Genomic DNA, 25,391 nt, shown 5'->3' on the forward strand with positions numbered 1-25,391 from the left:
GAAGAACGAAGAGAAAGAATCAGATGAATATGACATATAGCTATATTTAGCCCCTGGGTATTGTTTATGGCTTCATTCAGCGGGGAAGGAAGGAGACGGTTCGGGTTCGGGCGGTTTCAAGAGTTCAAATCGAATCGAATCAAAATTTTCGGTTTCCTAAATTTCAATCCGAACTAAATCGTTATGTGAAGTTTGATCCAATTCAGTTTAAAACGGTTTGATTCGATTTGATTTTAATTTTAACGATTTTTTGATCAAATTAAAATTTGATAATTATATTAAGTTTAAAATTGAAAAATAAAAATCGAAAGTCTGAATTATATTATGGATTTATATATTTTATCATTTAATTATATTTTAAAGAGCATATAAAAATTCACATCGGACGTTTAAATGAACAGATGTTGATTCTCTATTTTTACATTGGTTTGTTCTGATGAATTTTAATAAATGGTTTCCAGAGCTTGTAAAGTTTCATATTTTAATGGATAAATATCTCATAATATACTCATATTCAACTAGAAATACTGTAATCTAAGCTAAAATTTGTTGCAAAAACATCACATCTAATCTTAAAATCATTGTATAGCAGTTTAATTGATATCGGGTGTTAATCGATGTCAAAAACTAATGACATTTAATATCACACGCGAAAACATTGGTTCAATTTTTTTTAAAATCGATTTTGAACTGATATCTGATTCCATATTTCTAGTAGTATTAGCTCATTTATTTGTGTTGATCTCATATTGACAGTTAAGCAAACAGATGGTCATTTATCGTACCGTCGGATTTCAGGTGTCAGATCAGATCAGGTAGATGTTGTGTGAGGAAACGTCGTTAGTTGATGGAAATTGTAATAGATGGAATATATATTTTTGGGTTATCTGTCGATTTTAAGCCGGGATTGAATATTTTGGATTTATTTATAATAAGGATTGTAATCATAATATACTGGTTGGTAGTTATAATATTATCTCATACTTTATTCTGTTTATATCCTAGCAGTATTCGGGGTTTATTATATTTCTGCTGCTTTATTATATTAGTTTATTAGTGTTGTGGGTACTCATTCCTAATCCTAAACCTAAGTTTGAGGGCATCACGGTTTCCCTCCATTAAACATAGCTTAACGGAGTAATATTCACTGCATCACCCCATTATAAATTGGATTCTTTTAAGATTTTAGGGTTTGTAGCAGAGGCTTTGATAATTTTAATCCAGAAATATGATCGAGAAGGAGAAAAGTAGTATGTCTGATAAGAAGAGAAATAATGCAGGGATGACATTTCACATTTTAATTGTCCGTCATATTTTATTACATCTTCCAATAAAGTCTGTGGTGGCAGTTCAACTCGAAACTCGTGTTTGATCGTTAAAAAGGATGAAGACATTTCCATTTTGTCTCGTGATGAAAAAAATATCATAAAACTTTCCGATGATTTTCACTTAGTAGGGTGTGTTACAGAGCTTGTTTGTTTACGACATGGTCAGGTTTATTTGTTATGGAATCTTGCAATGCACAAATTTATTGAATTTTTGCTCCCCCAAATCTTGTTGTTGATCTTGGTAATTTGAATCTTGGTTTGTTAACAATGTTGGTCTATGTTTTAATGCTGTAAATGCCGATTAAAAAGTAATTGTTTGTTACAAGCGTTTTAAATCAAGTCATGAGATCATTTACTCGTTTACAGAAAATTTTTGGACAAATTTACCGATTCTTGAAACTTTATTTGTCAATAATTCGTCTCAGGCTCCAACGGTCATTGTCAATGATTGTCCATATCAGACAAAATATTCAACTGATAATCAATTTCTAATGTTGTTTATAATAAAATTTGATGCGGATGAGAGTTTGTTCAAGTCTTTATCTTAGTTTCAAAGTTATCGGGTTAATGACGGTGTAGCGAACTGTTAATTGGTTAATATTAATGATAAGAGGGTCGGGGCAAAATAATTGAGGGCAATTTCTGAAATTTTAAAATTGGACCCGTAATTTTTACTTAAATAAGAAATTCAAATAACAATTTCTAAATAAAATTTACTATTAAAAATGAATTATAAATCGCAAATACATTTCGTTATATTCACTTAAAGAGATTATTTTATAACAATAATCATCAAAATTTATTTTTTCTTACGACATAATTGTTCGAAAATAAAAAATTTACAACTTGAATTTGGAAAAACACTTTTCTATAAGTGCAACGGTAACAGAAATAGTTATTAAAATTATATATATAATTTTTACATTATGAGTTTAATTATAATGTTAAAAAAATTTAATGGTAAAAATATATTATACAAAAATATTTAAATAAATATAACTTAAATTATATAACCACAAAGATACAGATTATATATGCATATATATATTTCAACTAAAACAGTTTTTGAAAAAATTAAAAACATGCTATCAAAATATTATACTCCCGCCGTCCATTTATATTGGTCACAGCCTTTATTTGTATATCTCAAAAGTATTGAACTCATAACTTGATTGCTAGATATTATATCAGACAGAAGGAGTACTATATTTAACATAAAATAATATTTAAAATAAATATTTTATAATAAAAATATAATGTGAACAGGGAAAAAAAATTTAGCCCTTACATAGCACGGATTATTGGCTACTTATGCAATAGTTGCGGCTCGGATATAGATGGGGGCGAATTTCTGTCAACGAAAATCAAAAATAAAATATAATAATAATAATAATTTAAATTGAATGATATTAATTAATTGAGCTTGAAACGTTTTTAAAAAGTTACTCATTACCTGTTCAAAAATATATATTTGTTGAAATTTCAATTTTATCAGAATGAAAACAACTGTAAAGTTGAGGTCCTTTACTTTCTCTCAGCCCAAATAAATCGAAGCAAAATTAAATTAACACGCGCACTCAAAACACCATGAGAGTAGAAGCTACTGCTCATGAGCAGGCCGGGATGGTTCTCGTCAAACAAATTAAAAAATTGATAGGACAAAAATTGCATTTACCTTGAATTTACACATGCTCACTAAAGAAGATACTGAAAAGAAAACAACATCAAGAAACAGAAAATACATTAATCCATATCTTTAGTTGTTTCAGATCAGAGCTTTTTATCATCAACAAGAAGATGGAGGAGCTCTGTAATACGCGGGTACTGTTGCAGGGAAGAACATCTGTCTAACTCCTTCTGCCTTGATTATGGGAAAAATTATTCCAGATGCGCTCTGTTAACACAATCACAAACTCAAAAAAGTTTAGATTCCATTTAAAATAGTTCAGCTCAATAAAAAACTTGATGGGAAGGACAAGGAACATTAAATAATTTAGTAGGCACTCACGGAGATCAATCTGGCCCCAATCCACATCCGTTTAGGTGAAGGGAAAGGCAGTAACAAGCGACCTACACCAAATATTGCCACAGCAAAGAAATGGGCAACCAAGCTTAATGGGCGAGGATTCAAACCAGACAGCAAGGATACTGGTCCTTCTGAGAAAACACCTCCAAGGCTAAGATAGTCAAAGCAGGCCTCACGCATTTCCTTCCTTGCCTGATCAGGGGAGGCACAAAACACCTTATACAGAGCACCAGCCAGTGTGTTGATGGTGGATGCCACGGGCTGTTAATAAAAGCATAAATGTACAATGAGATTTGCTTGGTGGAATCTCATATTCAACTTAAAAAACAATATCTTATCCAAGAATATGTAGGCACTACTGCAAGTTTAGTTGCTAGCAAAACTCACCTTGCGCAGTGTGTAAAACGATTCAAGATATTTGCATAGAGTAGATGCGTCATTCATGTCCGCGAGAGGCCTTAAGAGATTGCGTAGGACAACAATATCAGAAAGGGCAACAGTCATACCACCACCAGTTAATGGGTGGCGCATGTTAAATGCATCTCCCATCAGCAATGCCCCTGGAGTAGGATGAGGAGCAGCCGGCATGCTTCTGTTAGACATTGTCCTTATTTTTCCTTTATCAACTGTAGCTATGAATGCATCAAGCAGCTCTGGAGGAATCTGAATATGTTGAAGATATTAGTCATGTTTTTTTTTGCAAAATATATTAGTCATGTTTGCTACCAGGTTTAAATTTCAATGGACTATCTGAATGTAATTTCACGTTTCATAGATAACAAAGAGATTGACGAATACCTGAGGAGCAACGACAGTCTTTAGATATGTGGCCATTTGGCCATTAGACACTGAAGGCACCTTTTGACCAGGAACATCAACCAAGCAGCGAATTTCTGTGCTACTGATGGGATAAAATAAGATAGGTGATGGGTCTGCTAAGATAACATGCCCATGGTTTGCATGTGGAAGTTGGCAATTCTCCAAAATCAGACCAACAAAACTAGATGGCACTTCCACCTGCAAAGATAGAAGGTTACTGTGAGTATACAGTCAAAGTAGATGAAAATTAGATTTAGTACTAACAGCAGATAGCATCTAAAAATATACTGTTTTCACCTTTGGGCTGCAAAGATTACGTCGCAAGTTTGAAAAGCAGCCATCGCAGACAATAGTTAGTGGGGCATATGCATTCATTTCTTCACCAGTTTTCGTCTTGTATTGTACACCTTTGATAGTTCCATTTTCTTCGAGAAGAGATGTGACAGTTCCTTGCTCCAGTTGAACACTATAAAAGAATAAATAAAAACCAGTTACTACATTTTCCAGTGTAATAGTTGAAACAAATTTTCTTTTGCTAGGCCTGCACCAACCTTTCTTTTGATGTGACAATTTTTTTAATGAATATCAAAAGTTGGGGGGGGGGGTCTTTATGAAAACAACATCACTGATTTTATATGTAGGGGTGAGGTCTTTTACATCTAGTCCTCCGCGGACCCTTCTTACGAGTGGGATATACGAGGTATGTTTGCTTTGCTTTAAATTAAAATCCTTGCGAATCCTCTTATTTCGTAAATATGTAATAAACTTCCTGTTGATCTAGAGAAGGGGGAAGAGAGGAGGGGATAAACAAGACAAAGATGTATACTTAGAAAGAGTTGCAGCCTTCTCCCGCATTCTTTGTATAAACCGTCCATTGTGAAAGCTTCTGCCGGACACATCAGAGTGAAATTTCTCTAAAGGATAAGAGAGTCTAGTACTCTTTCCGTCCTTGAAAAGAGCATAACCAAACACTCGTTGAGCATCAATCTCCTCCACACAATCTGCAGTTCAAACAATAGCACGTCTCAATGAGGAAGAATCAACTGATAAGATAGACGGTTGATAGAGCCAGCATAGCAGCTAATAATCAAACAAATTTTGATACCTTCCAGTCCTAATTCAATCAACTTCAGGTAGCCACCTGGTTGTAAAAGTTCTCCGACAATTCTATCAGGCTCTGTCAAGTCTCTTTCAATTACATGTACCCGACGTCCGTCCTACAACAGACCATACGATTGAAATTCAAAGGTGCATCTATAGTACATTTCCGATTATAGAAATCAACAAGTCAAAGCTCAATATGAAATAAAATCATTGTATATATTAAGAAAAACAAAAGGCATACAAAATTTGTATACCTATACCGAACATTCAAATTCCTAATATACAATTAAGAAAAGCAGGACAAAACTTCAAGCATCAAACACAGACAACAACATACATACAGTCGTCTTCCTAAAGGTGGTCAGCCAATGTTATACTTTTAATTATTTTATCAACTTAAAAGCTCATTCACTATCAAACAAGAACAACTTGCATAAAAACTGATGGTAGAGAAAAACAAGAACAATTCAATAAAAACGAAGCTTCCTAAACTTCTCATTGTCCTCATTCACCATACAACTCCATCAAACAAAACCAGATCTCACATAAACATATAGAAACTTGCACATAAAATACTAGCATTTCATTAATAAAATCAAACACATAACTACTCGTAATTACAATTCCTCGATTCAATTTCCTAACACAACTGTTTAGGTGAACAAAACATTCAATCAACAGCTGGAAGCATTAGCATAGTCTCCGAAGTTTCAAGCCTCCTTAGTCCTTTCTCTTCTCAATCACAACATTTCAGTTACAATAACAATATTATTAATATCAATTGTATTCAACCTCGACATATAAATATACAATTAACATTAACAATAAAATCAATAAATGAATAATCTCGACAAATGAATAAAATTCTCTCCGGAGTCTGTACCTTCAAAATTTTGCATAATAACATATACGAAAAGTGCAGAACAATTGTTTTCACGTAAAGTGCGACTATCCTATACAAGTATATATAGACACGAGTATAATATACAGCAATTGTGATAATACCTTGCCAAGCGTGTGAGCAAGAGCGGCGCCGGCAACGCCAGCGCCGACAATGATAACGTCGGCATCATCTCCGTCACCGATTCTAGATCCGCATTCTCGTGCAACGGCGGTAGTAGTATTAGCGCTTTTCTCGGCGTCGCAAACGCCGTCGTTTCGCTTAAAAAACAAAGCGTACGCAAAAACAAACCCTAACAACACCGCCAGAATCGATCCGTACAGCAAATGTTCCTCCATTGATAGACAATGCGGCGGAGGAAGAAACGATGACGGAGACGACCGGCCGGAAACACGTCGGAGTACAATCGGAGCTGTGGAGAAGAAAAATGAATTAGATGTGTGTATTGTTTATATATTGGAGTGATGTGGTGATGTGTGTGGTTTGTATTGTTTCTCTCTCTACTAGTCCTGGCTGGCGTTTAAATTTGCTGTGCTGGTTTAGTACGTATACTTTTAACTTTATAGGGGGGAGAGAGAGAGAGATTTAGCAAAAGAGAGCGAGAGAGAACGATTTAGCAAGAGAGAGAGCAAGAGAGAGACTTAGCGAGAGAGAGAGAGATTTAGCGAGAGAGAGATTTAGCGAGAGAGAGAGGCCAGGCCAGCAGGAGAACATGCCACATAACTTTTTTATGATACGTATACGTTAAACGGATGTGAGTTGTCGTTTATTCATAACACGCTCCCGTGACTAATGTCACGTTAAAATTAATTTCAGCATATGCTCTCTTTTTACTGCTCCGTTTTTGCCTTTTTGGCTATGATACGGAACAAAATATGACTGCTATAACTATTTTTTTTAAAGTATGTCTGCCATTATGTGTGTATACGGTTTGGCCAACCCGACCAATCTAAACCGAACCGACCCTATTTCGATCAAACCAAATTGATTTTTTTCAACCTGATATATAGTTGGGTTGAAAAAATGTCAACCCGATTTAATTGGGTTGGATATGGTTTTCGATAATTTTAAACCAATCCAACTCAAACCGATTAAAATATATATATATATACATGCTAATACGTTAATCCAAAATTATGTTTATGCGATTTACATAGATCCATATATCTCTAACTCTAAATTTAACTTATAACCTCCGTGTTCATAGTTCATTTCGTAACAACAATAGATGTTTGATTAGTGTTATATTTTTTGCATCTATGATTCATTCCGATATTTAAAACGTAAGCAATATTATTAGTACTTTTGATGTCGAAAATTAGATGATTAAGACTATTCAATACGGAGGATTGTAATATTGTTTTGAACCATTTTCAAGTGTTTTAAACTTTGAAACCTTATGTTTTATTATAATTTTTTTATTAATTTTGTATATTTAATAAACCGATCAAACCGATCCAAACTGAACCAAGCCGAAGTATACAAATTGGTTTGGGTTACAAATTTAAAAGGTTTGGGTTGGGTTGAAATTTCGAAAACCCGAATTAATTAGGTTGGGTTGCTAAATTCTCCCAATCCGCCCAACCTGATCCGTGTACACCCCTAACTGCCATCACATTGTAAAATATTTCGGTTCTGTCTATAAATTTTCAAAAAACTTTTGTAAATAAGTTTAATACGAAAAATTGATAGAGATCACGAATTACGATACTCTATTATGCTTCGTCTTAAGATTTTAAGTTTTTTAAATGAGAAATGTTAAAATTCATGAAAACGTTCCCAAAACATTTATCAAATATTGAATTGTCATCGTGTTATTAGCTATTCTATCACATAAATGAAACTCCCTTACATTAATATTAATTCCACTAATAAAACAATGACAAATGTCAAGTAAGAAAATTTTGCGATCGGAATAAGTATTATTGCTCTTTTTATATTTAAAGGAAGTCACGAACATATAGTTTATTAATTATCGTGGGATATTTTTTTATTTAGAATTTTTTTTCCCATGAACAGATAGTTTATCCAAGGAGGAGCATCCAAGATTTCATTTTAAAAATGAATTTGAGTTTAAAGTGTCTTGTAATGCCTTTAGTAATAAATTTTTTTTTTTTTAAAAAGGTGTTTTTGATGGGTGATATAGATCACGATTATGATTATTTTAATCGTCAATTTAAAATTTTAGTAATGCAATATCTGAATTTTTTTTATATTGTAAAATGATTTTTAATTTTTTTTATAAGACTTTATATTACAAAAAACACCCACAGTTAATTTATTTGATACAGATTTGACGATGGGCCTGCAGATATTTTGAGTTTGGGCCGCCGTTAATTTTTTCTTTGTTTCTTTGTTTGGGCCTGCACATATTTATCTAATATTTATGGCTGGCTTGGTCCATTAATGACAAACTAAAAATGATCGTAAATATATTACTCCGAACCATTTCTTTATATTTTTCTTTTTGAATGTCCTATCCAATTTTTTACATTTTAAAACTTAACAAAAATAGTCAATGGGTCCCATAATTTTCCCATTTTTCCTTCCTTTTCACACTATCTCCTTTTTATACATTAAAAATCAACGGGTCCCACCACTTCACCAACTTTTCTTTCTCTTTTTCACTAATTTATACATATTTTTTACACTCCGTGCCCAAATCAAACGTAAAGAATTGGCCGGGACGGAGGGAGTAACTCACAAAAATTAAGAAGTAGGGAGTAACTCACAAAAATTAAGAAGTTACAAATTCAGGTCAATAACAAGTGAAAAAACATCACAGTTCATTACTAACTTTAGAACTGATCAAATGAATGTCTCACATAACAATCCCAACCAGGTTTATGTTAAATTCACCTCTTGTCATGCTATTTCTCAGACACTTTTAGTTGCAAATTATGCTAGAAGATTCAACACATTGAGTCCCAGAGTCGCCTCTTACATTTATCTGCATTGCGACAAATTTCAGACATCGATTTCAGCTGGAATCATTGGTGCACCATCACAGAGGCTAGCCTCATATTGTGATCAGAGCCTACCTAGATTAGGTATAACATTTTCAGGTGATTATATATTTTTGAGAATTTAGCTGAAGTATCTTCGCAACAGACTGTTAAAGATGAGAGCTCTCTCTTAAACTTAAATACGAAAATCTTTCATATACAGCAATTAACCTTTGCTAACACATTTTACTTACAGTGAGATTCAATAAGGCTCTTCACCTGCTTCAACCACTCTTGGATCATTACTGTCTCCTTGTTTACCTGTTCCAGTTCAAGTCACACCGCAGTTTAGCAACTAGAAAATAATGCTGTGCAAAATAAGAGATCTACAATTACCAAAAATTAATGTTTTAGTCACTGTAAGTTCAAATTTGGCAATCCAGTCATACCAGCAACTACATTTCTACTCACTCTGTCAGTAGCAAGAAGAACCAACTTAAATTTTGTGCCCAATCTTTTGAACAGCTAACGTTGTTTGAATTAAGAGAGGAAGTACTTCCCAAGCACAACAACACAACCGCTAGTCATGTATTCATTGCAAGGGTCTCCGGTGCCTTCTACCACTGCTTGAGCAAGAGAGTTTCTCGCAGCAAAACCCTCCCCAGACGACCAGTAGCCCCATACAGACACGTATTCCCTACTATAGCAGCATCCTCAGGGATAAATCCAGTATTTTCAATAAGGGGCACAACTAATTAACCACTATCCATACTCTAAAAATAATTTCTAGGTCAGAATATAGAACATTCAAGTCATTTGAAACGCAACATCTCTCTCTGCCTAAAAACATTCACTTAGTATATCCAAGGTGCACAGCAGGAGATTAATTTATTGACAAGAATCGCATCCTCTTTGTCTAAAAAATAATCCCAGAAGCACCTACCTACATTCTCTTTAGTCCAAGTCTGAAGCGGTAGCTCAAAATTTTGTGAAAGATGCAGACATAGCTACTGAACTAACTTCCAACAAAATTTCCCTCTTACTGACTGCTTTTCTAGTGTACCAAATACCGAATTAGCAAATATTTTGTCCTTGTGCAATTCTAAGGTAATAGTTCTAACTATTTAGTAATGCTAGTGCACAAATTACACAGATGAAGTTGGTACAAATAACGGCATTACAACCATCATTTCAGAAAATCCGAAGTTTCTACAGGTGACATACATGCCACAATATCACACTTATTACTGATATTAAATAGGAGTACATAATTATGAACATGTACAGATGTGACCATGTGAACTACCTGGAAGAGACGACTAGCCAGGTATAAACTTATGCTAGTTTCCAGTCTGCAAGCACCTCTTGAAACATTTCCACCAATAATTCCCGTTCTGCATACTTGAAAAAGTCGTGAATCGAGGTACTCATAGTTGCAGTCTTGTATGATAAACAAACATAAATACTACTGTTAAGTTCAGATTGAAAAAGATGTCAAAATCAAACCATTTCTGCAATCTACCAAATACATCACATTCTTAATTACTAAATTCCGGTAACACTATGGAACTCTGGCACAAGGCGCAGATCATGGCAAGGATAAAAATTGAAAAAAATCATCTACAAAATTACTTCATCTCTGTCAAGAATGAAGTACAAAATAGATTAGATATCTGAACCTTAAAACCAGGATGGAGCCGAATTCAGGTCTTTCATCTGGCCAAAGAGTTGAGCCCTAAACGCAGGTGAACAAGCCACAAGCACCAACTTAACTGACACGATATATTTACTTAATCAAATCAATACACTCAGAAGATTTAATATATAAAAGCATCAATATCAAAATAATACTCTCTTAATGAGATACTGAGTTCCACAATATGTCTCTGGATGAGATATTAAATTCCACAATATTTTGTTCATGAAAAAACCATCAACTGAAACTAAACAAGCAAATCAACTATGAATGATTACATAATATGGCAACCATTACGACGTCCATTACTATAATAACCATATGCTGCTGCTGGTGGCATCATTTCCGGAGCATAATATTGTCCATAGTGAGGTGGAGGTGGTGGTGGAGGCATACCATATGGAGGTGGAGGATACATGTTCATCGTAGGATAATTATAATTATGACCACCTCGAAACATTGGCCCATAACTGGCACCATAGTTCATGTTTGGCATAGTATTGTCTCTCTTGTGATATGTACAATACTTATCCCTGCATATATGATCCGGAACTTCTTTCACAGAATTCCTTTCAGAATTGTCATACTTCTCCGGTGCATGACTGCTGCCTCTGTCACGTGCACGAGATGCAGATTCATTGTGATGATCTGAAGAGCTCCTGTGATCTGAAGAGCTCCTGTGAGGGAACGAGGTATCTTTGTGACAAAAGGAAGAATCCTTGTGATGAAACGAGTCATTAGGTAAATCTTTTTCTTCTTCATCATCGTCAATCATTTCGACCTTGTAAGCGAGGTTTTCTTTTCTCTCATGCATTAGCTCTGCTGTTTTTCCCCAGCTCTCGAGTTTCTTGATGATTTCCCTGGAATCAATTGTGCCTTTCACTGTTGCCAGATTATTTTTTTCATCAACTTCCACTGTATCAATACCTACACCATTAAAACATATCAATTATTTCTATCGTCTTATGTCATTGTATTCACAAACTTAATAACTAGTTTACTACACACCAGATCAAATAACATATGTGCAAAACTATATTACCCGACTCTTCGATCTTCATCAAGTACTCGTATCGGACACTTAAAACTCGTACACGAGACTATGAACACTCAGACACCTATTTTAGGCCTAAAATATGTAATTTTTCAAAAATATTACCGAGTCTTTAGATAAACCGGACACTTTTAATCGAATCCGGGTAACATGGATACAAACAATTATTATTAATATATTATTTTATTTTATCGAGTGATAAAATAGAAAAAGTACCACTGAGATTTTGCAGTTTTGTCTTCACTTTCTTGGGACAATCCTTGCAACAGTTAATCTTTACTCTAAATACGGAAATCTGACAATGTAAACATACAATTAGTATTCATATATGTACTCAACTCAACGCCTCTTGGTGTAGCGACAACATGATCAGTGTTCCAACCTTGTCGAAAGACAAATCGGGTGCATGAGTGTGTTTAACCAAAAACAAAAGACATAAATACTTAATACAGGATAACATAAACATGAGTGCATGAGAACCTGATAACGGTAAGAACCAAAATTTTGAGAAGAACTAATATTGTGTTTGTGATGAGCGTTTGCCATTGAAACAAGTTTTGTGAAAACCCTAGCGCAGGTTTGTTATGAGATGAGAGAATAATATATACAGGTACTCTCAATATACCAAGAAAATGCAGCTTGATATATGGTATGAATAAATTATGAAAGGAAGAGTAAAATCTTTGACTTGTATATATGGAATGAATGAACTTTATATTAAATTGATTCGCAGTATATATGGGATATTTAATAATCACTGTATGCAACTTCTACGTACAAGTATAACTTATTTTTTAACGAGATAGGTTGTCCTAATACAGGAAAATTGGTACTCCCACGGTGGATTCGGCACGTAATTTAAGAATTTCTTAAAATTTGGTTTTTAAATAATTTTAAAAATATATTTTTTAAATAAAAATATAATATTTAAATTTTTATAAAAAAACAAATTCTAAAAATAAATTATATAAATTAAAGAAATATATTTTATAATAACCTTGTAATACGTGCGAAAAATATGTAAAAATTTCAGTGAAACGGATAAACTAACACTTAAGTCAATATTCTTAAAAAGAGAAAATGGCAGGGATCTCCAAGTTATTTTCTCACGAGGTGCCAATATATATAGTAACTGCATTAATATTTTCTTTTGACGCGCCATTAATAATATTAATAAAACAGACACTTAGACAATTAAAATAATTTTTTTTAATTCTAATTTTATTCGTAACGCTTTTGCAATGTCAATTAAAAAAGATGAAAGAGAGATGCTCTTTATATGTAATTAGTTTAAAATATGTGCGATTCACTGATTATTTTTAATAATATTTAATTTTTTAATTTAATTTTAAGTAAAAATTTTAAGATATTAAAATTATTTATTTAAAATTTAACATACAATTGATTTGATATAAACATAAATACACACACGTGTATAAGTTAGTTATATTTTTGAAATAAGTGGTATTTAAAAAACTATATTAGTAATTGAAATATATAATTTTATTGATACTGATAGAAGTATCACAAAAGATAATTATATTTTAATAAAAATGTATATTTTGGCTGAAATTAATAGTATGCAAATTATTTTAGTTTGATTGTAGTCTTGTTTAAGTCTGGATCAGTTGTATATATTACTTTTTATTAGTACAAGACCTCTTATACCGATCAAATCTAAATAATTATATTTAAATTTATTTTAATTCAATTGATTTAATCCCATATCAATGGTATAATTTTTATGTTAGCCCACATACACATTATTAAGTTGCAGCTTGTCTAGTTATTTTTTATTTTAATTTTGTTGTGTGACAAATCAGTTCCATAAATTTTATTAGCCCAGAGAAATAATATATATTAATTTGTTTTAATCCGACGTTATTATCTTGACTAACGACTTATCTCTAGTTTCATTTTAATAAAATAGCATTAACACTATAGAAACTTGGAAAAAATCGTAATCATATAAACTCAAATATTGTACAAACAGATCGACTATCAAACTTTTAATATATCGGCTATAAAGGGCGGATCCCGTTACCATACTCATTTCTAAATCTACATTATATTTAACAACAAATTAGGTACACTTTGGTTTTATTTTAGGTTGGATCAATGGCACAAGAATTATCTTTAATTTGATTTTTAATTTTGATTTTAGCGCATTTAAGTACTATACATCATTTTATTTTAGCCTTATACCCGTTATGTTAACCATATCTAATTACATTCAGATTGTTTTTAATTTTATTTTAACTCGGGTGAATATTATTTTGGACCGAATAAATTTTATATATTAGTTTGTTTTAGCCTCATATCATTATATTGATCGACAAATTACTCATTAAACTTTTATTTTATTTTAGCCTCATTCAACAGTATTTTTTTTTTGGACGGATTAATAGAAGTTATTATTTTATTTTAACCCGAAGCAAGAAATTCAAAAAATTATATTTAGTTTCTTTTATTTTTCATAGAAGATTGGATAAATGGTTAAATTTTGTTAAGATTTTATTTAAAATTAAGACCATTAAACGGATTATGATTTTATTTGTGTTGACGGAGGAATTTGGTATCAACAAAGTTTGAGGTTCGTCACCGGAATCAAGATCTACGATGGTGGTTCTTCGCCTGAAAAGTGAGCGGAGTGTGGTGGTTGTGATAAATTGGGGGCTGAGATTGCTTAGGATTGGTGGTGGCTACTTATGGCTCTCGCTTCTGACCCCTCACAATTTGCCTACGTATCCCTATTTATAGGGAATCAAGCCCACGTAGTTCTTGGAAAACAAGAAATCTAATGGGCTTAGACTTTTTATTCCCAGGCCCGGTCCAGAATCCATCTTCCGCTAGCTTTAGGAATGTCCAACTATGAGGCTCAACCGCGAAGGCCCAAGGCTCGTTTGTAATCGCAGGACTTCACGGATAATGCATCTCCCTGCGCAAGGATAACATTCCGCTACAACTATCTCCCTTGAATTACGAACGCAGGTATAACCACGGTTCACCCCAAATGCCAGACGAGTCCCTGTCCCCCGAATGAGGATAACCCACCAGATAGCAGGACAGGTGATCCCAAGCTCTTGGGTGCAAAGTGCAGGATGACTCCAAAGTTCTCCAACGAGGACACCCGTTGAATACAAAAACAGAGTTCCCAAAGCACACACCAAAGTTAACCCCGCATCCCCAACGAGGGCACCCGTTGAATACAGGAGGAGGTCTTCAATCATCAGGCATACCCCTGGAGGCCTTCAAGCTTTTCACGGACATCCCCCTCCTTGACCGTCTCAAAAAGGGAATTCTTCAAAGAGTACTCTTGATCATCCATTCTTCACACATAGGATGCGTCCTGAAGATTGGGCGCGTCCTGACGCTACGAACTCCACATATTGTTATATCTTCCAAGTATCTCTATTTGCTTTGTCTTGAATGAGAACAAACTCAACCATCCCAAAGTATGCATCTCCAGAAGGCAGGACGCGTCCTCCCCTTGTAAAATACACATATTCTTCTTTCATGGCAACCTTATTACCTGTACAGCTCATCCCATTATTTTTACTTATCAAGGCGCGTCATGCGCCTTGGGCGCGTCCTCCTCCTTTCAATATCTTCCTCCTCATCTCTTTACATGACAACCCAAAATACAGCCTACACAATCATGGACGCATCCTACATATACAGTGTGCGTCTTCGCTTCATGCAATGTAGACCAAAACCTAATTATTCATCTTCTTGCCCCAATTCAATTCCAATTGACCCGTATTTGACCCGAGATAATCCAATACCAAATTGTGGCTATAACAATTTGTATTTATATTATAATATTGTGATATTTATCTATTCATGAGAGTAATTTATTTTAAATATTACTATCAACCAAACTTTCACTTCCATAGTCGATTCTTTGAGTGTTTTGTAATTAGGTCAATGGATTGAGGGAATCTAACGTTCTTGATTTTTTTAGAGGGTGTCGATTGTTGGTTGTAATTTAAATAAACTTGAAAGTTTAGTTCGGGTGTTCTGTATTTGTACGGGTTAGTATTCTTTGTCGGAGTAGAAGTAGACTCTTTTAATTTATATAATTTGAATTTTAGTATTATAATTTGAATTATAATATAATATAAATTATATCCTTTATATATAACAAGGGTAAGGAACTTATTATCCAAAACTTTAGTCATGTATCGTCAAAACAATCTCAATTGTTGATTTGATATAATAAAAAATAGACGGTTAAAATTATATCTTATTAGAATGAGTATATTCTTAATACAATTATAAATAGAAAATAGTTACATTGTTCTAATACTACTCAAACACCAACGGTTATACAATGTGTAACATCACACGTCTATAAAAATAAGAGTCTCCGGGTCCTTTATGGAAACAGGTCAACAACTAATGTGCCCGTTTGGGAAATTTTAAAATAAATAATTTATGACTTAAAATTAATAAGTGACTTAAAAGTGACAAGTATATAATACTTATAAGTTAGTTATGTGTTTCGTTAATTTTACTTATAAGTCAAATTTTTTTTTAACTTAAATGAACTAAAATAAATATTTTTTAAATATTATTATCTTAATTCATGACTTTTAAATTAACTTAACATTTAAAAACTAAAATTAATAAAAAAAAATAAAAATCAAAATAAGTTGAGAAAAAGTACATCGTTACTAACATTCAACTTATCAGCTTATAAGTTGTAAATTCAACTTATAAGTTGGGTCGACAAACATTCATCGATAAGTACTTACGGGCTTATAAGTCAATAAGCCGCTTATTCGGTGGTGGCCAAACAGGTCCAATGTGTACCAAATCGCTAGTTTTTTCGGACTGACCTATGGTGGGTCATTGGGTTCGGTACGCATTCGGTTGTAGGCTTGGATGTTATACATGGTATTAGAGCTTTGCCCGGCCGGAAGTGTAGACGCACTACCGGGTTCCGTTTGTGTGTTGGTGAGATCGACGAGGACGTCGATCCTATAACAAGGGGTGTTTGTAACATCTCACATCGATAAGAATAAGAGTGTTCGGGTCCTTTATAGATACAGGTCAACAACTAATGTGTACCATTCGCTAGCTTTTTCGGACTAATCTATGGTGGGTTGTTGGGTCCGGTACGAATTCGAAGGTTTTCCGATCAACCGATTCCGGCGTCCATAAAGGCAGATGATTATATGAATCGTCTTGTTTTTACACGATATGTCGATTGACACCACTTAATTCAACCCAGAATCAACAGAAACGAAGTCCCCAATTCGAATTAAAAACATTCAAGAACATAAACCCTATTTTCAGTTTTGTAGAATCTAACATCATTTTCTCTATGTTATTGAACTCTATTTTTGACATATAATATACCAAATTGACCAGAAAAATATTATCTACACGATGGAATCATCAAATCATATCAACTATGAAGAACAAAAATTCCTAATTTAATCCATAAATAATTTGAATTAAAACAATTAAATAAGAAAAATACCTTAATTTATGCACAAAAATAGATGGTTGATTCAGAAAGAGATTTTCGAGAGCTTCGTTTTGATATATTGCACGCCCGAATCGGAGTTCGATAATGCATTCGTTTGTGCGATTGATTTTCAAGAATACAGTATTTTAATAGGGTTTTCTCTGGTTTTCAGTGGTTTGTACTGTCTGATTATGATTTTTACACGTAAAATGAAATAAGAAAAGGGCTATTTATATTTACAGAATATTAGTACGTTCTGCATCGTGTTGGATCGATAAATACGTTACTTAGCCGCTAAGTAACTATAAATACGATCCTATCGGATAAACATTATCCTGTTTTGGATCAACATTATCCTGTTTTGGATAATTATCAAAACCGAGCTTTTATAAAACGGTTTGTATGAAAATAATGTTATCGAAAAGGGTTAGCGTATCGAAAATATAGCGGCGGGCCGTGCACGGGTCAAACCGTAATTCGGATCAAAAAAGTCAAAACATGGAAAATGTCCGGAATTACTAGATTATGTTAAAAAGGAGTTTTCTGAAGAGTTTCGGGTTTTAAAAACGTAAAAACGGTTGAGGTTGGACGATTCACAACTTTAGAAAATGATTTTGCAATTATTCAGAAAATAATTAATAAATTCATAAATCGATATAAAATCATATAACACTCCAAAAATTACCAGAAAAAATACCTTAATTATTTATATTTCATTCTGGACATAATAAAATTAACATACTTATACTTTACCGCATATAAACATCCACATAACAACATCAATCATCAGATAATTCACCAAAAATCACAATATAACCACATAATAATTATTTATCAATAAAAATAATTACCCGCTATGTCCCGGATATTACAACTATTGATAAACTTCTGTAATGTCGGTATTCTTAAAAAAAGAAAAAGAAAAAAGATAGATGCACTTAATAAGTACCCATAAAAAATGGAGCATTCTATGTACCCAAAAATGATTAAAAAGTATATCAAAGTAACATATTGCTTGAGTATGTATTCAATTCAGATTTTTTAGAGAATTTATAATAATTTATTGATTTTGAATGTTTGTTACTGATTTTCGCTGATTTTAATTGTACGCGGATGTTAAATAAATTTCGTAGACTCTTGCTGATCTGAGCAATGATTTCTATAAAACCATCAAAATCTCTAAGATTTTGCTAAGATTTCTGAAAACATAAAAAAGACAGTAATAAATTCATTAAAATCTATAATTTTATAAAATACAAAAAAAAACCCATGGACTTTTGAATATCACCAAATTTTAATTAATTTTTTGAAATCTAATTTGAATACCACCAGATTTTAATGAACTTTTTAAAATTTAAATTGAATATCCCATATTTTAAAAGATTTTTTTCAATTCCCGTTGAAAATCATCAGATTTTAAAGAATTTTTTAGAATCCAAATTAAATACACTAGGATTTTTATAATCCAAAAAAATCCTTTAAAATTTCCGAACAATGTTTTAAAAGATGGAAGTCGGAATGAGTTGGTAAATATATATTACAACGATAATCGGATTATCAGGAATTAATCGAAATAATTATTTGGGAATATTAATTTGGTTTATTTAAAAAATATAATAATATTAATTTATTAAACTTGATATATTAATTTAAAAAATTATTAGTTTATTACATTCTAAATCGAGTCATGAATATCTTATATCTCGTAATAGGATGATTAATCGATAAAATTCGTGATTTTCGAATATCTCCAACTAATTTAACTGAAACCAGCTCCCGATTGTACATATATTTGTCACTTCGTGTCATCAACTAGACCAGACTATACCACAGGGCCCCACTAAATCCCATAAAAAACACACACTCCACACACACATTTTTCCAAAACCAACAAAAATAAAATGCCAACCTCCGATCGTAAATCTCGCCGGAGCCAAAAACACGACGACGCATTCATCAACTCCGGCGCTTCATTCTACGGCGCCGTTTTCAATCTCTCCACGACGATCGTCGGCGCCGGAATCATGGCCTTACCGGCCACCTTAAAACAACTAGGTATGATCCCTGGTTTGATCGTGATTGTGTTGGTTGCATTACTAACGGAGTCATCGATAGATTTGATTTTGAGATTTACGAGAGCCTCGAAGGTTTCGAGTTACAGTGCGCTAGTTGGAGATGCGTTTGGAGGTGGTGGAAGGACGTTGTTGCAGATCTGTATTGTGGTGAATAATCTCGGCATGCTTGTAGCGTATATGATTATAATTGGTATGGTTGGATGATGGTTGTCACTTTTGTTTGTTAGGTAATTTATTTTTGCTATGTTTGTTGTTTTTTTATTGTGTTGATTGAATTTATGAATATTCGGAATGTGTTTGTAAGTAGATAATATTTTTGGGAATTTACCAAAAATACCACTTTTATGAAAATATTTGCAAAAATACGGCCGCTGGTTGCATATGTGTTGCATATGAGGTTGAAATGGTTGCTTACGTGGTTGCATACGAGGTTGAAATGGTTGCATATGTGGTTGCATACGAGGCTGATCGGTATTTTTGCAAATATTTTCTGCAACTTGGGTATTTATGCAAAAATCCCTATTTTTTTTACTGACTAGGATGATTTTCGAGTACTTGAGTTTGAGTGAATTGCTAATTTTTTAGGCGGACTGTTAATTATGTTTTATATATTAAGTTTAAGAATGAGTAATGGTAGAGTTAACAAATTGGATGCCAAAATTTGTTACAAAATGATGTTGCGTTGGTGATGTGGCAGTATAGAATGTTTATTTTTATAGGTTGATATTGGGCGGGGGTGCATTACATTTAATTAAGTTGTAGCCGATTACAATATGAAACGTGTGATTTGTTAAATATTTTTGTAGCTAATTTGCAACCTCTAGCATTTTTCACTAGGAATACGATTTTAAACTAGTAAAGGATTTGTAAATGGCTGGTTATGTGTATGTAAGTAGAATGTAGCATGACTGGCTTATTTATTCTAGGCTTTGAAGTTTGCGTTCTGGATGTGGTTCAGCTGGTTTTGGTGTGATAAGGCATGTAATGCTAATTATGTAAAACAAGAAGAATCATGTGATATTTGTTTTGTTTAGATAATTTTTTTACCGACTAAGACGATTTTCGAGTACTCGAGTTTGAGTTGAATTGCTAATTTTTTAGGGGGGTTGTTGGTTATGTCTGATTTTAAGAATGAGTAACGCTAGAGTTAACAAATTGCGTGCCAAAATTGTTACAGAATGTCGTGGCGTCAGTGATGTGGCACAGTGGCAGTATAAAATGTTTATTTTTATAGGTTGATATCGGGCGGGGGTGCATTGCATTTAATTAAGTTATAACCAATTATGATATGAAACGTGTGGTTTGTTAAATATTTGTGTATCTAATTTGGCACCTCTAGCATTTTTCATTAGCAATTTTTTTTAAAACTAGTAAAGGATTTATGGTGTTGATATTTGTAGCATCAAGCATGACTGGCTTATTTGGTCTAGGATTAGAAGCGCATTCTGTATGTGGTTGGGTTGGTTTTAATGTGACAAGGCATGTCGAATACTAATTTTGTAAAATAAGAAGAATCACATGATGTTTGTTATGTTAATACTTAATATGCAAAAGAATTTCTTAATAAATGGTGGAAAGGTACTTTGTGAACTCTGTTGGGGCTGACGTGCAGAACTGTTAGGATGTTGTAATATTCTTTTTTCCACTTTGTTTAAAGATTAGTTATGAAATTTGAAGTCTGATTGGCATTTAATATTTTTTTGAGGGAGAGTCAGATTGGTAGTGATGTTTTTTTTGCTAAATTAGATTGAAACTGTTTGTCATTTATTGTAGGTGATGTTCTATCAGGAACATTTTCAGATGATGTGCAACATCCTGGTTTGATGCAAGAATGGTTTGGTGTTTGGTGGTGGACATCACGTTCTTTCGTACTAATTTTCACCACTGTTTTTGTTTTTGCTCCTCTGATATCATTCAAGCGTGTTGGTGAGTTACATACCTTCCACTAATGACATTTCTTTCAGTCAAGTATTATGCAATTTCTAGTCTGAGCAATCTCAAATACGGTGTGTCAATTTTAGCCAAAAAAAAAGTATGAGGTGTCTTGCCATTTGAGATATAATACTCTGAGAAGCCATAACTTCATTGGACTGCTTAAACAAAGTCGTACTAGCATCTGAAAACAATAAATAAACACTTGTTAGCATTATGGATTTTTTTTATATATGGTTATAATTCAAGAAATGAGAAATCATCATTGTTGGGGAAACCCCGTAGTTTTCAGTCCATTTAGCGAAGATTAAAGGGATGAGATTTCTGTTGACTAAATTGGGGAAGAAAAGCTGTCTTTGGTTTTAAATGTTTATTGCCAGAACATCCCAATAATTGTTCATATTAAAGTGATAGCAATCATCTGATTCCCAGAGTCGAGGTCGACAGGTATGCTTGTCTACTCTACTTGAGACACAGTTTCATGTGTCATACATGTTCAATGAGTGGAACTGTGGAAGACTAGAAAACGAGGTTCTAGCCTTAATGCTGTGACACCTTATTGCATTAGAGGTATTAGTTGCATCATGCAGGGAGATTATGATATATATTGCAGACTGATAATATCTATTGAAAACTTCTTCGTTAATAATGAAGCCTTTAATTGAACCTAGGAGAGGATAGAATGTCTAAAAGTGAATGTCTCAGTTTTTTTTCTGAGTATTGATATATTGCAAACATAGTCCAGATAATTAAAATGTGTGATTTTATTTTATTTTTACAAATAGTGTATTCCTTTATAGTCACTTTTTCAATGCTACTATTCTTTTTATTACTTCTTCATTTGTACTGGCAAAAGTACCAGAACATGTTGCTGTGGATCATCACTGATAACTTATTTTTTGGTGCTTGCTAGATTCACTGAAATACACTTCAGCTTTATCGGTAGGATTGGCCGTTGTCTTTGTGGTAATAATCGCTGGAGTTGCAATCTTAAAATTAATGAATGGAAGCATTGGTATGCCACGTTTGCTTCCTCAACTTGATGACCAGGCATCTTTCTGGAAGTTATTCACAACTGTTCCTATACTCGTGACTGCTTATATCTGTCACCACAACAGTGAGTTTGAAACCCAAACTGCAGCCCACCTCATTGTTGCGCACAGTTATAACATAGGACTAAAACTTTTTAGTATTAAACAATATATTGTCTGTGGTTACTCGGTTTTGAACAAATCAGTATTTGATGCCTGAAATTCTGACCGTTGTGGAAAAAGTTAAACATAATTGCAATATCTGATACCTCACAGAATAAAAATATAATTGTCTAAATTTAAATTTTCTGTTTTCTAGATTGAGATACCAAGCTAGCAATGACTTCTAGGAATTGTTTCATGTTAGGACATCGTAAGGGCCTAAAGTCCAATCAATGCGTGCAAAATTATTCCTTTATATAAAAATTAACTTGCACAAAAAATAGAAACATGTTTTTTCTAGTGAACACAAATGAGAGATTGTTTAGGAAGGCTCAAGTTACTGTGTTGATTAGAGCTGTAAGATTGTAGATACTTTCTTAAATCTTCCAGAAATAAGATTTGAAAGGTTTTTTCTTTCCTTCTCTAAATTTGCTTTCAAATTGTGGATGTTATTATATTGTCTGCATTGATATAGTACAACACGGTTAAATTTTTTGGTAATTTATGAAACAGTTTTTAATTCTTTTTGCAGTTCACCCCATCCAGAATGAGTTAAATGATCCGATGAAAATGAAGTCCATAGTGAAGACATCAATTGTTTTCTGTTCATCAGTGTACATCACAACTAGCTTCTTTGGATTCCTTCTGTTTGGGGATCAAACTTTGGATGACATACTTGCAAATTTTGATGGCGATTTGGGGATTCCTTATGGCTCAATGCTCAACGATTTAGTGAGAGTGAGCTATGGCATCCACGTGATGCTCGTATTTCCTATTGTTTTTTATTCACTCCGTCTCAACCTTGATGGCCTCATTTTCCCTCATGCCATTCCTCTCATCTTTGACAATCGAAGGTTCTTCTCAGTGACTGTAGCTCTCATGGGATTCATATATATAGGAGCAAATTGTGTGCCTAGCATATGGGATGCATTTCAGTTTACGGGTGCCACAGCTACTGTAGCGGTAGGTTACATTTTTCCAGCAGCCGTTGCTCTTAGGTAAGAGAAGTTTTAAAACTTTTCATTATATCCAAATTTTTTTCCAGTCCCCATCTACTCATCATTAATATAATATAGTCATATAGATGATCACCTGCAATCCAAAAAAGAAGAAGTTTCGTACTGTATAAGTTGATTTAAGATGAGAAGTGGATGAGTGATTTTAAAGCTTGTTTTTATGAATCTCCCTTGCGTTCCAAACCCAGTCAATTTGCCCCCCCCCCCAATTTGTCTATTCCCCAGTCAGTTTCCAACTCCGTGAAGGCGAAAACAAACCATTTATGAGTTTATTTTGTACTTTGCAGGGATGTTAATGGAAGCGCAGTTAAGAAAGATAAACTAATACCCTGGATAATGATGCTGCTGGCTGTATCTTCAAGTACTGTAGCCATCTCCAGTGATCTTTATGCCATATACAGAAACAGAAATGGTTATATAAGTTAGTATTAAAAAAGGCAGAAGTAATTGATATTGTTGTGCAAAACTAGTTCTCATATTTGTTTGACAAAGTCATTCACTTGGGTGAACTATTCAGTACCCAACTTTTCAGTGACTAAAATTTGTTGCAATGTTGCTGCTAATCCATGAAGTAAAAGAGAAACAAGCAAGTCTGATCATTTTTGTGTTTGGATCAATTGTCCATGTCTGAAGATGTAAGATGTAACCAAAGCATTTCGTTTACACAGCTTGTATCATTGAGATTTGAGATTTCGAGCAAGGGGTTTGTCGAACTCGTTAGCAAACATCGAAATAGTCCAGTTTTGTGCAGCAAGCATCGAAATAGTCCAGTTTTGTATCATCATATTTTTTTATGATACTAATGATTTTTGCTAGTTAGACACACTCACGTACCCCCTTGTCAGTACCCTCGATATAATTATTCCAGTTTTGTATCATCATATTTTTTTATGAGAACGATTTTTACTAGTTAAACACACTCACATCCCCACTTTGGTTAGTACCCTCGAGGCCTCGACATACCCGACACCCCCATAAAGACCTTGGTTAGTACCCTTGACATCCCGCGAAAAGGAGTGAGGGAGATACCGGCTCCCTCTATACGAAGAGGGGTAGGGTATTTTTTTCAGGTTGTTAATTACACTAATTAGTACTCCCCCTATCTGATTGACTTTTATACTCTGTTATATAAATTGACCGATTTTTCAAAAATCACCGATAAATCGGTAAAAAATATTTGTCCGATTTGACCGATTTCCGATAAATCGCCGATAAATTATCCGATTTTAAAAATCGTCCGATAAATCACAAATCGGTACATCAACCGAATAATCCCGATTTCCGAAATCTGTAACACTGCTTTTATATGAATACAATGTATAGAAATAAACGAGGAAGACAGAGTTTTTTTGCATGCTAGATGAACCTGTAGCAGGTGAAACAAAAGGGTGATTAGATGTTTAGTGTTTTGTCTGGTGGGGAGTCTTTGATTGACAACCTAAATTATATCATGGTTTCAGGAGACATGCAGAACCTGATATTCTCCCCGTACCAAAATGTTGTTCCTATTTTGACTTTTTATACTGTGTTCTTCGTAAGTGAAGCGATTGACTACTAATTTACGTCTAATTTATAATATCAAACATTATCATGAGTGATTTTGTTGGATTCGTATTTATGAGTATTTTAATAAAATAATTTTTTTATATTTAATACTAATACGAAATTAAAGATATTAACAATTAAAAGTGTGCATCGGCAAACATATACTCCCTCCGTCCCTAAAAACGTTTCCTATTTGTGTTGGACACGTTTGTCAATGCACACTTTTGATTGTTAATATCTTTAATTTCGTATTAGTATTAAATATAAAAACTTTGTTGTAT

At 33.4% G+C, this 25,391-nt stretch overlaps 2 protein-coding genes across 2 annotated transcripts; one reads left to right on the forward strand and one right to left on the reverse strand.

The window, feature by feature from the left end:
• Positions 1 to 2,955: 2,955 nt before the first annotated feature.
• Positions 2,956 to 6,767, reverse strand: LOC141711396 (squalene monooxygenase SE1-like). The gene is made up of 8 exons (XM_074513821.1): positions 6,283 to 6,767; positions 5,279 to 5,390; positions 5,000 to 5,174; positions 4,471 to 4,639; positions 4,153 to 4,371; positions 3,742 to 4,017; positions 3,337 to 3,615; positions 2,956 to 3,222 (listed from the first exon to the last, which is right to left on the reverse strand). The coding sequence occupies exons 1-8, from the start codon at positions 6,514 to 6,516 to the stop codon at positions 3,115 to 3,117; spliced, it is 1,572 nt and encodes a 523-aa protein (XP_074369922.1). The 5' UTR covers positions 6,517 to 6,767; the 3' UTR covers positions 2,956 to 3,114.
• Positions 6,768 to 19,174: 12,407 nt separating this feature from the next.
• On the forward strand, positions 19,175 to 24,182 carry LOC141711397 (amino acid transporter AVT6B-like). Its single transcript, XM_074513822.1, has 5 exons — positions 19,175 to 19,614; positions 21,198 to 21,350; positions 22,270 to 22,473; positions 23,082 to 23,547; positions 23,853 to 24,182. The coding sequence occupies exons 1-5, from the start codon at positions 19,251 to 19,253 to the stop codon at positions 23,989 to 23,991; spliced, it is 1,326 nt and encodes a 441-aa protein (XP_074369923.1). The 5' UTR covers positions 19,175 to 19,250; the 3' UTR covers positions 23,992 to 24,182.
• The last annotated feature ends 1,209 nt before the right edge of the window (positions 24,183 to 25,391 follow it).

Source organism: Apium graveolens, chromosome 3 (assembly GCF_009905375.1).
Source record: "Apium graveolens cultivar Ventura chromosome 3, ASM990537v1, whole genome shotgun sequence".
Lineage (NCBI taxonomy): Eukaryota > Viridiplantae > Streptophyta > Magnoliopsida > Apiales > Apiaceae > Apium > Apium graveolens.

Bases quoted from the DNA above. Each gene is read 5' to 3' on its own strand.
- LOC141711397 (XM_074513822.1), top strand. From the start codon at position 19,251: ATGCCAACCTCCGATCGTAAATCTCGCCGGAGCCAAAAACACGACGAC. The intron at 19,615-21,197 runs GTATGGTTGGAT...CATTTATTGTAG, and splicing joins AGCGTATATGATTATAATTG to GTGATGTTCTATCAGGAACA. The intron at 21,351-22,269 runs GTGAGTTACATA...GGTGCTTGCTAG, and splicing joins GATATCATTCAAGCGTGTTG to ATTCACTGAAATACACTTCA.
- LOC141711396 (XM_074513821.1), bottom strand. From the start codon at position 6,516: ATGGAGGAACATTTGCTGTACGGATCGATTCTGGCGGTGTTGTTAGGG. The intron at 4,018-4,152 runs GTATTCGTCAAT...CAACATATTCAG, and splicing joins AGACTGTCGTTGCTCCTCAG to ATTCCTCCAGAGCTGCTTGA. The intron at 3,223-3,336 runs GTGAGTGCCTAC...TTGTGTTAACAG, and splicing joins TTGGGGCCAGATTGATCTCC to AGCGCATCTGGAATAATTTT.